We start from the raw sequence: 11589 nt of genomic DNA, 5'->3' as shown, positions 1-11589 counted from the left end.
AAGTTGTTGCAGAGAGTTGAGAGTACTTTCTACTTCTTGCAACAAAATCTGTACATGTTGCGCGTTTAATTAACTAGCCCAATAGGGAAAACTTGTTAATTTGCAACAAGTGACACAATTACCGTGTGCGTGACTCCTGGCTAGTGTTATCCAATGAGAAGTCAGTACTGATTCACGCAACTTTCAACCCGGACTTTATTTCTTGCAAGACAGGTTTGAACGTGAATGACAAAACACGCAGCATCGCTTTTCAACTCGTCAGTGCAGCAATGTTGCAAAACAAGTTGCACGTTTTTGTTGCCTGTTCTGCCGTATCTATAACTAATTAAATGCAATATTTTTTTGGATAAATTGAAGGCACAAGGGTTATTTTTCATGTTTTTTTTTTCTCTTTGTAAAATTGAACATTTCTTTCGTGCGACCTTACTACTGCCTGTCAGAATTCTTTCGCGATTGGTGATTATTATTCTGCCGGTCATCCAATCAATGTTAATAAAATTCAATAGCTGTCTGCTCTTTTCCTAGTTTCTGGTTGACGTCTATTCAAATGACCAGTTTTACTTACCCTGTGTGCGATGAAAACACCCGGCAGCAGGGACTAGAGCTTTCTGGCAACCTTCGCAAGCGAACCTTGGTTTTAATACCAACATCGGAGACCCCTTAACTTAATTCCCTTTTGCGTGCAGGAATGTGTAATATGCCTAAGCTGATAAAAGTAAGCGACAACTTTCTGCCTTAATCTGGCTGTGCCATTTTTATACATATATTTTGTAGTAAATATGAATTCGTTTCAGGTCAAATAGTGACAGTCTTTACCGGATGTGTTCCTTAAGTGAATCAGTTTCTTAGAAAGACCGACAGCATTACTCCAGCGGAAGTGAATGGACTGTTCTCCTACGCTTGCATTTCCGAGAGGACCCAGACAACTGCTGCGTTAAGAGAGACTTGGCAGGTAACTCATCACTCCAAACTATGAAGAGTAAGGCTTGTAATGCTGCATAAACCCTGTAAATTCAGGTTTGTCTGGTTGTTTGTTAGCGCCTTGTTTAGAACTGGAGAACAACACCCCGGAAATTAAAGTTGGAGCTTTGTGAAATTTTATACTTGCTCGGGAGAAGGAAAAAATACAATAAAACATATCATCATAAGCATTCTTTGCAGATCTCATTCCGAAGATATGAGTAATGGGATAAATAAGAGGACAAAAATATTCCTGTTTTTCTTCACAACCACGATGTGTATTTTCAAAATATGCTAATTCCTCTGAGCTTAAACGATAATTCTTTTTTAACCTGAATTTTTTCGCCACGTCAATTTCGGCAAGCAGCAAATTAAAGGCACTTTAAAACCTTGAATACAAAATATAATATAAAACCTAAAACAATCAAGCAAAACCACTTTTGAATCAGGGAAAAGACAAAAACGACCAGGTCGGCAAGCTAACTGCCGAAATGGTCGATTGAAATCATCTAACCGGCAAAACAACCATTGGAAAGAGAGAAAACCACTAAAATAAGTGAAAAGAAACAAACGAAAGAACCGAAATGAGCAAAACGAGCTGACAGAGCGCATGCGTCATGCCATCTACAGACAAGTTTTGTTATTTTGCTTCCATTCCAAGAAGAGCCGAGTGTTTGTGAGTTACCTACCACCCCAAAACTTTCCTTATAGTGGACTTTTCCTCGTCAACCATATTCCAGATCGAATCGGAATATGGAAATATTACCCTTTTTAAGAAGAGGAAGACACTGGAGTACCCGAAGGAAAAACTCTCTGTACAAGGAAGAGAACCAACATCAAAATCGATCAAACTAATGGCCACGTGGTCTGTGAGATAGCGCCGAATGCTTGTTGTGCTCGAGCTGTGTTCCGCGGGATTTGTTTACCTGCCATGGTTGCTCAGTTAAAAAGGCTTTGACGATTACGAGTTTGCCAGTCGGGTTGGAAAGAAATTCGAAAAACATTTTCGCTAGTTCGTTGAATCCGTTGGGCACCCAGAACCAGGATATCGGCGCTGCTTCGGGGGACTTTAATAGGGATTTCGTCGCTGGTTCGCAGACGTTATTAACCTGGGCCCAGTTTTTCGTTAAATTTTGACCGGGGTTTCTTTTTCTTTCGTTCAAAAGCATTTTCCCGGATAATTTGTTCTATTCTTTTTAGAGCATCCAATCATCAAATTGAAGACAAAAAGAATAAAACTGAATTTGCTTTTTAAGCTTTCATATCTGAATTCAAATTTCGCCCTGAAGCCCTGCTTTTCGTGTATGCAAGAAAAGCTTGGCCTGCGTGACAGGCGTTTGAAAGGGAAGGGAAAGGGGGTTTTGGGCGCGAGAGAAACGCGCCTAAAACTCACTTTCCCTTCCCTTTCAAACGCCTGCCACGCAGGCTAAGAAAAGTTATCCGCTAGAATGTGAAGACAGCCTTACAGTAACGAATTCAAAATAACAACATCAATACGTATCAACGTTCGCTGGAACCACAGTCGAGCTTGTATGTTGGGCACAGGTGAAATGCGACATTTGAACCGGGCCTTAAGATCAACGTAGGTTAAAGTTTTGATGTTGGTTCCACTATCACTAGACGACAGGCCCACCGTTATGAAACGTTGGATAGCGCTAACTAGCGGATAAATCACTATCCAGTGGATAAGTATTGGGAAAAGTAATTGCGTTATTCACTGGATAGTGATTTATCTAGTGGATAGCGTTGTCTACCTTTCGAACTACAAGGCTTACATACAGTTTGTTCGTTCACCAGCAGATTTGACGTAACAATGAGATCTTAGAACTGGTGCATTGATTATTCTTTTGTTCTGTCATTCAGCACAGATGATTTAGTTAACTTACATTTTCATCATAGTAGAGAACTGTCCTTTGCTTGGCCCTCGCTCGGCCACGTGATGAGCCGCGATCCTCACCGATGGATGATAGTGTCCAGTCTCCAACAGAGCTAGTTCCCAGGCTGTCGTGCTATCAGCATTACTCAGCTCTGGGTCATTGACATCAGGTCGAAACAAACCAGACCGTGCTCTCACTGTCGAGTATTGCTTGCACTTTAGCAGGAGACTAGAAAGGAGAAAAATAGAATAGGTGAGGTAAATAACTGGAGTGACTGTGGAGCAAAGGAATCATTTTACACTCTACTATGAAGCAAACGTTGTAAAGAGACTCGAGGAATTTCTGGAAGATGTTTATACAATAACTTCCTCGGCATAACGAACAAATGTCCATCTAGCGAGAAATACCGCATGCCTAAAGTATACTGGCCCACTGGCCTTTACGAGCTAAACGATCGGATTATGTTCTTGGTTACTACGACGGTTTATATGGTATCAAATATGCCTCACTCTCTAGAGAGATTTCTTAGTAAACAAAAGCGCATCCGTTTAATGACGTTATAGCCGAGAGAACTGGAAGTTGCTTCACGTTAGAATGTAACTGCACAAGGAGCCTGTAAAATAGTTGGGTCTCCTCGTTTCTCCTCCTCGGTTTCCAGTATTAAGGTAACAACGCTTTTGCATATATATGACCATAGTGTTCTTGTTACCAGGGTTACAAGTAACCAAATCCAATAGGTTTTTATCAATTTTTCTCCACGCAAATGGGAACACCGAAGAGCTTTCTTTCTCTCTTCCTCGCCTCTAGACCCTCCGACGTTCCTTACCGTTGGGTGCGTGAAAATTAAGAAAAACCTCTAGGTCCAGGATATGTGTTTACTCGTAGAAATGACTTTACGTAAGACAGAAAAGCCAGTGTTACGTTTGTTTGAGACTGCAAGCTTACGGTACAAAGGCGTTTCACAAATCCTGCCACCCTTTGTATAGGAACCTGAGCACAAGAAAAATAGCAACAACATTCAGCCTTAACAATGGCTTAATAGCTGGGGCGAACTTGCAGCTCTCAGAAGACCTTACGAAATGAGCCATTTTACAGTTATGGATGGAAGTGAGGCTGATGGTGACCTTGTTTTGATACAAACCTTCCTGCTCCTTATGTAAATCAAGTTATTCTTTAGTTCTAACTAGTATTTTCATGGACAATTTCCATAACAAAGCAAAGGAGGTTTGTATCAAAACAAGGTCAACCTCAGCCTCACATTCACTCTAAGGCTACGGTACTAAGTCCACAACTGAAAAATGGTCAATTGAATGGGAAAACAATGAACAAACGCAAGTTAACAATAGAACCTAACCCGAAAACAGAAGAACTGTGACATATAGGGGGTGAATTTAATAAGAGGTAGAGAAAAAGTGCAATACTACTGAATAGCTGAGTTGAAGGGAAACACTTCGCTTTACCAACCCGTTCAGTCTCTATAAAATGTACTCCAGTCTGCAGCCAGAAGGAATTAAACTCTTGATTGAAGGAAGAGAACCAACATCAAAATTGATCAAACGACTAGCCTGCGCAACAGATGGAAATAGACTTCTGGTTAAGTTGGTATCTGAGAAAGCGCCGAAATCCCTACTATGGGCCCCACCTGTGTACCAGGATTTGAGTACGCGCCATGATTGCCCAGTTAAAACGAGAGTCATATTCAGTCTGCCAATCAAGTTGAAAGAAAATTCGAAACACACTTCCGGTAGTTCGTTGAGTCCATTAGGCGCCTAGAACAAGTCAATGGGCTCTGGTTCGCACATGTTACTTACGTCGGAGACTGAGGACAGAGAGAAATAAATGTAAACAGACATCAATGCAAAACAAAACTTGATATATTCTGCTTTTCGTAGATATCAATGATGCCGTATAAAAAGGACAACCATAAGGGACCTTATGCAACGACGACGGCAACGGCAACGAAAACTTCACCCAAAAACAAAAGAATTCGTACTGTCTGAAATTTAATCGCTCATATTCCAACTCTTCCAGTTAGTCTCGCTTGCATAAGCAGAACAAAAATTTATTTTTTTAGTGACTTTTTTCTTTCCCGTCGCCGTCCTTTTAGTGTAAGCTCCCTAGTATTATAGTCAGGCATCATAAACATGGTTTACAAGAGGTTTACGTTATTACATCGTTTACCGCAGATCTCATAAAAAGAATTAAATTGCTCAACTCACTGAAGAGGAAACCTATGAAATATACCACAACAGAAAGAACAAAAGAATGTTTACATAAAACATCAGCATCAAAGCAACAAATATTGGAATAGAAAAAATGAGAGGAAATCCTAACGTCTTATTTTATTTCTCTTGAAAGTGAAGCATTTACGAAACTTGCAGTAACGAACTCAGAATCACATTCTTATTTAAGCAATAGAAAACGTTTTCCATGTTTGCATAGCCTGATATAAACACGAGAGGGGTTGGGAGAATTCAGACAGTTATGCAAACCCGAGACGAAGTCGAGGGTTTGCATAACTGTCGAGAATTCTCCCAACGCCTCAAGTGTTTATATCAGGCTACGCAAACACAGGAAAAAAGTTTTCTATTGCTTTTATAAAATAACTTTCCCGAGAAAAAAACGCAAAACTCTTTGTAAGGCACTGATTAAAAGAGAAATTCTTACCAGTCGCAAAATCTTGTCCACGAAGTCTTGCACGCGTAATCAGTTCTTGTTTTGCAAAAAGATGCTTTGCAAAATACGGATTTTTCTCGCTTAAAACGGTCAGCTTAAGCCAAGAAAAATGTACACACCTTCTTTGTAACGATTTTCCAAGTTTCAGCCGACGAAGGAATGGGTAAATAAAGTAAACTTTTTGAGTTTTGAACTCGAAAACTTTTTCAAATTTGTGCTTGCGTGATTAGCGCGCGAAAAACCAAACAACTTGACGCCACAACCATGTTTACATACTCTCATGCAAACACTGCTCTCGGCCAATCAGAGCGCGCGTACTATCTTAGTTATTTTATAAATAACTACAACGTTCGCTGATGTCGGGGTTGAGCTTGCCTTGTCTGGTTCGAAAAGGCTTTTGCACACCAGGCCGCAGGGAGTGTCGACTAACGTTTGGCAATTACAGTCATTCCAATAACCAGGAGCATGAAAAGGTAGGTTAAAATTAGTAATGCGCCCAGTCCACATGTTTCCACACGGTTCCCGCGCTTTTCCATTCGGTTCACGAGGAGCCAAATTCGTGTATTTAGGAATGGAGAGATCGGACCAGATGAAGCCTTGCACGCGCGTGTTCCACCTGAGTCCGATCCAAACCTGCTTCACAGAGGGTGTACGTTTGTGAACCAGCTTCAACACAAACCCTTTTTCTTCTTCGCTGTTTATCTTCACCAGTTCTCCTCCCAGCCCTTTGCAGTATGCTTGGGCCTGGTGCCAAGACTTGATAGAGTTGCTCACAAAGTAACAGTAGCTTTTAAACTGCATCCAGCCCCTAGGACAATGGTAACCTAGAAGTGTGTGAAAAGACAAAACCAAAGTTCATTAACCCTTTAATCCCCAATATCCACATACAAATTCTAGAAACTGATCTCTATACATTCCCTTAAAGAATGTGTTGAGAGAATTTGATAAAAGATCAAAGCATTTTCTCTCAGGTGATCAATTTATTAATTCTTATAACCTAATCTCTGGACAATTTATGGATATGGTTAGGAGAAAATTGATGTTGGTCACCATTGCGACTTAAAGCGTTAAAGGTTCACAAAATGTAGCATCCTGCTAGCATAGCTTTTCGTTCGCTAACCCGATTTTGGTGTACACAAAAGAAGACTCTGCACGCAGGATGCAAATGTAGCGAAGCTAAAGGATTTCAAATTACTGAATGTTTAAATTAGAGTTTGAGGAGATCAAGGGAGCGAAATCCATTGCCACAAAAACGTGAGAAGTCATGAAAAACTGACCGATGTCAAATATATATGATATGAAACAATAGAAAAAAAATTCACCCAGGATAAATAAGAACCACTACTCGTATCTTTTTTAGAGGTTTTAGACTTCTAAGTACATGTAGAATGAGAATGACTGGATTAAGCTGCAGCTACACCTATAATGGCGTATAGAGTTGGCTATCTAAATATGACTATTTTGGAATAAAAGGAACCAACGAATATTTATCTAATGGAATATTTCACACAAAGCAGAAAGAAGTTAAGACTCGAAGAAAATTTGGTCGATTGATCTCCAATAGGTGAAGAGTTAATCTGACATTTACAGAGCAAAATGATTTGACGGAATTCCTTTTAAATCTAGAAACTATTTAATGGAAGGCACTTCTGCATGATCACTCCACTATTTCATTGAGCTTCAAAATGATTTGTAATTTTTCACTGCAAAAAAAAAATATGGGTAAAACCCAACAAGGTCCAAAAAATCATCTTCGAAGAAAACTGGATATACATAATTTGTTTTCAGTCACGGTAATCCAGAAACTCGCATTTAGAAATCGATTCCCCTCCTGCGTTTTTCAAATATTGGAGGTATTGTGCTACCCGCTGAATATCTCTCACTTAACTGGCACGAGAGAGAGTGAAGACTGACTACTAAGTAATGATGAACAGGAATAAGTGCTAGAGAATTTAAATACGATGCTGGCAAAGTTCCTGTTCCAGTTGCTGTTCCTGTTTATGCATAGTATACCAGTAATATTAGAACCATGAACTGATCTTACAGCTGCAAAAAACTTATGACTTAGGAAATTTTGCTCTCTTGAAAAAAGTTAACAAGATTAAACTTCAATCACCGGCTATTTTAGAGGCATCGGGTTGAGAGGTTGAGCGACTTCCTATACCAACCTTAGACATCTAAATTTCCCCTCAAGTTTCGGAAACAACAACAAATTCCTTTAAATAGGAGAACTTTGGTTTTCATTATAATAAGCTTTATACAGGTACCTCATCGTGTCTCAGTTTTGGAAGCCAAGGAGATAAGCCACTGGATGGCCGGGTCCAGCGTTAGTTATTAGTTGACATGATGAGACTCTTCGTGGTCCTTGGATGCTGTATGCTTTTCCTTTTCCTAACATGCAAACTATGAATTGAACGTTCTCTATTTAACTCTCCACCATACTTCTTTTTTTTGGCAAAAGCAACGGATCAGATAGAAAAGATTGAGAAAACTAGAATTGAGCGCGTGAAAAACGAAGTCTACAAATGCAAAGTTGTTATTAAGATACCTTCACTGAACTATAAAAGGTTAGAGAATTAGACTTCAAACGCCTGGTATTTTAGAAGCATCGGGTTAATAGGTCCAACGACTTCCCCTCCCAATTTTGAACATCTATTCTCCTCAAGTTACTGAATTAGTTAGCAACGACATTCCATTGTTAGAAGAACTTCGACTTTCATGAAAGAGTTTTGAAAATATATAATATTCAGCTGTATTTCATCTGTCTCAGTTAAGCCAGGAAAGTCATAGAGCTACGTCCAGCGTGATGTAGCCTAGGGTGCTAGAAACAAACTGTGAAACACCTCCTTTCTACTTATATTGCTTACGACCATCAAGTTATATTCTTTGGGTATTTATATCTTATTGGCACTGAATTCCGTGCATACTTAATTTTGCTATATTGACAGACAGTATTATTTCGCGGGGTTTTATTTTTGCGATTTAAATAGGAAAATATGAAAAAAAGGGCTTCGAATTTCGCGATTCACGCATTTTTAACTTAATCATTTTATTTTTCAAAAAGCCTGAACTTTTAAAAATTTATAGATAAACTGAAAGAAGTAAAACACAAATTTATTTATGTTATTTTTTGCACGAATCTAGCGATTCAGATGAAGATAATATAATAGCTACATTCTCTACTCCATGTGAAATCTTTGCAAATTAACGTTATTTTACAACCGGGAAGGTACAAAATGGAACTTATCAGTAAGATCAATTAATTTACTCCTAGATGGGTGTTTAATTTCACGTGTTTGTATTTCGCGAGGATTTTTATTGGCGGGTCTTCAATTTCACTAATTTTTGTCAATGGCGAAAAACGCGAAAAGACCCGCTAAATTAAGTACCAATACGGTAGCACAAGGTCACTTTCTAATTATAGAAAAAAACGTCGAAAATATCATACAGTCGAACCCCGTTAATACGGACACTAATGGGACCATAGAAAGTGTTCCTAAGCGGGTTGAATTCTGAAAAAAATTCTAAGGGCTTTCTTTCTCCAGGGACAAAGCAAACTGTCCGTAATAATGAGGTGTCCTTCTTAAGTCGGTGTCCGCAAAAAGCAGGGTAGGGTTTATCTTTAAAGCTTTCAATAATCAACTTGTAGACAAAAAAGAATTAAAATTGAAATGATTTTTAGGCTTCATATCTGAATTCAAATCTCGCACTAACCCTTGCCTATCTTAACCCAGCTTTGAACAACTCGGCCCGGGGGGATGAAAATTGGAGCTGCCAATAACACAAATTGCTATTCTGCTTTTCGTAGACATCAGCGGTGCCGTATGAAAAGACAACCAATCATAATCTCCATTGCTACGGTCATAATTCTTGATTTTAAAACTTCCTCTTAATTACATAATCTAATATAATTCCTGAAGCCTATTTTCTTATCTCCTAGGTTATCGACTATAGATGTTGCAATGTGTCTTATGTTGCACAGGTGTTTTCAATTACTTTCTTGCGATTCCTTTGATATGCTGATACCCGTTTTAATTTAAAACTTCCTATTTTTTAATGACATAATGCAATCTAGGAAGTTCTAGGTATGATGATTCAAAACAATACTAACGTTTTCTTTCTCCCTTTTTTTCTTCTTTTTTTCCTTATGGCAAGAGCGCTGTAGATATGCAGTAGAAACCCGCGACGTTAAGAACCAACAACAACAACAACACCAAAAGCTTTATTTGCATGACCATAAAGGAATTACAGTATTGCAAAAGCTATTAGTCTAAATTTAAGTACTAATTCAACCTGTTAGCCTAAAATTTGTCAGTTAGGCCCCCTCTATACGTGAACCTGTTTAGCGTAAAATTTCAAAAAGGGTTCTTATTTTCTAAAATCCATAAAAAAATTTCTGTACACTTGGGCAAGGACTTCAAAATTCATGTGGTCAGTGCTTCAGTCTTTTCTCTCAGTCATTTTTAGATAAATACTAATTGAGTATGCAGATTTTCTTTAAGGAATAAGGGCTATCATACTTTTTTTTCTTCAGCAAATAAGAAGCTATTTTAAAAAGGAATTGGTTAAGTAAGCAAAACAACAACTCTGTACGCACATCGTGCTTTTTGGTATGTTCACTTTCTATCTTGATGCCATGGTTCAGGGGCACCCAACGACAATTTTCGGAAAAATATCTGTTCGGAAGACGATTTGAGATCTAGAATTTTCGGAACATTTGTTGTAAAATTCCTTGCTTGCCTGCCTCTCCTAGGATTTTCGAAGATCTAAGAAATGGTAAAATTGCCCATTTTCAACGGATTTTTACCCTAAAAAGGTCACCTAGAATTTTCGGGAGCCTTTTTTTTTCTGGCTGAAATTTTCGAACAGGTAAGTTTTGATCCCTATAATTTTCGGATCACTAGACTTTCAGTTAAGAAATCCGAACAGATGAAAAATTTATAGGGGATAAAAATATGCCCATATCCACCTTTTAAATACTAAAATACATTTAACAATGCTATGTTTAGGTGGTTTTGAACTATATTCTCGTTGGGTGCCCCTGATGGTTGCCCAGCCACGACATGAAATTCTCCAATGTGACGTTCAAGTTATGGAGGAAAGCACACACGACGTTTCTTTTTCTTTCGACACTAGACAGCCTGTGCTAGGCTCTCAGATACTAGGAAAGCCAAGTGAAAATAAGACGCGTTTTTCTCATCAATTTTTACTGCATTACTGTACTACTGTTTTGGAGCCTTGAACAGGCTAGACATTACAGTGCGGTAACCAAAATCCAATGCGCTCCCCTTAAAAACTCACTAAATTTGACAAAATTCGGCGAGTTGGAGTTTAGTATCGCAAGGAACCGTTTAATACAACACGAATTTATTTTATTAGTGACTTTTTCGTTCCCGTCGCTGATTGTCCTTTTTGTTTAAGCTCCCTAATTTAGTCAGAAATCATAAAACAGGCAGGCTTAAAGAAAATCTTCACCGCAGATCTCGTACAAAGAGTTTAATTGTTCAGCTGACTAAAAGTAAATCTATGAAATATACCACAACGAAAAGAACAAAACATTGTTTACACAAAATATCAGCATCAAATAGTGAAAACAATAGAAGAAATCCAAAGAAATCCAAACGTCTTATTCTATTTCTCTTGAAAGTGAACCGTATTCGAAAATTGCAGTAACGAACTCAGAATCACATTCTTATATTGCATCAACGTTTGCTAGTGTCAGAGGTGAGCTTGCCTCGTCTGGTTCGGCAAGGCTTTTGCACACGAGGCCACAGGGAAAACGGGGCATCAGTTGGCAAATACGGTCATTCCAATAACCAGGAGCATGTGTAGGCAGAACTGTAGTGTTCCCAGTCCACATGTTTCCACACGGTTCCCGTGCATTTCCATTCGGCTCCCAAGGAGCCCAGTTCCTGTATTTAGGAATGGAGAGATCGGACCAGATGAAGCCTCGCACGCACGCGTTCCACTGAAGTCCAATCCAAATCATCGACACTGATGGTGCACGTTTGTGAACCAGCTTCAACACAAACTCGTTTTCTTCGTCGCTGTTTATCTTCACCAGTTCTCCTCCCAG

At 39.0% G+C, this 11589-nt stretch overlaps 2 protein-coding genes across 2 annotated transcripts in view; both read right to left on the bottom strand.

Annotated features, from left to right (window-relative positions):
• Window positions 1–2842: 2842 nt before the first annotated feature.
• LOC140934250 (perlucin-like protein) lies at window positions 2843–6314 on the bottom strand. The gene is made up of 2 exons (XM_073383910.1): window positions 5944–6314; window positions 2843–3065 (listed from the first exon to the last, which is right to left on the bottom strand). The coding sequence occupies exons 1-2, from the start codon at window positions 6312–6314 to the stop codon at window positions 2843–2845; spliced, it is 594 nt and encodes a 197-aa protein (XP_073240011.1).
• A 4680-nt stretch (window positions 6315–10994) lies between these two features.
• The window catches only part of LOC140932598 (perlucin-like protein), a 14302-nt gene continuing 13707 nt past the window's right edge, over window positions 10995–11589 (bottom strand). The window contains exon 2 of the mRNA XM_073382110.1: window positions 10995–11589. This exon is cut by the window's right edge and continues 101 nt beyond it. Coding sequence (XP_073238211.1) covers window positions 11206–11589 — 384 coding nt within the window. The 3' untranslated portion in view covers window positions 10995–11205.

This window comes from Porites lutea, chromosome 4 (genome assembly GCF_958299795.1).
Source record: "Porites lutea chromosome 4, jaPorLute2.1, whole genome shotgun sequence".
Lineage (NCBI taxonomy): Eukaryota > Metazoa > Cnidaria > Anthozoa > Scleractinia > Poritidae > Porites > Porites lutea.
Note: the sequence above shows the minus strand (reverse complement) of the source record. Positions and strands in the feature narration are given on the sequence as shown.

Bases quoted from the DNA above. Each gene is read 5' to 3' on its own strand.
- LOC140934250 (XM_073383910.1), bottom strand. From the start codon at position 6,314: ATGCAGTTTAAAAGCTACTGTTACTTTGTGAGCAACTCTATCAAGTCT. The intron at 3,066-5,943 runs GTTAGTCGACAC...TCTCCTTTCTAG, and splicing joins AATGACTGTAATTGCCAAAC to TCTCCTGCTAAAGTGCAAGC.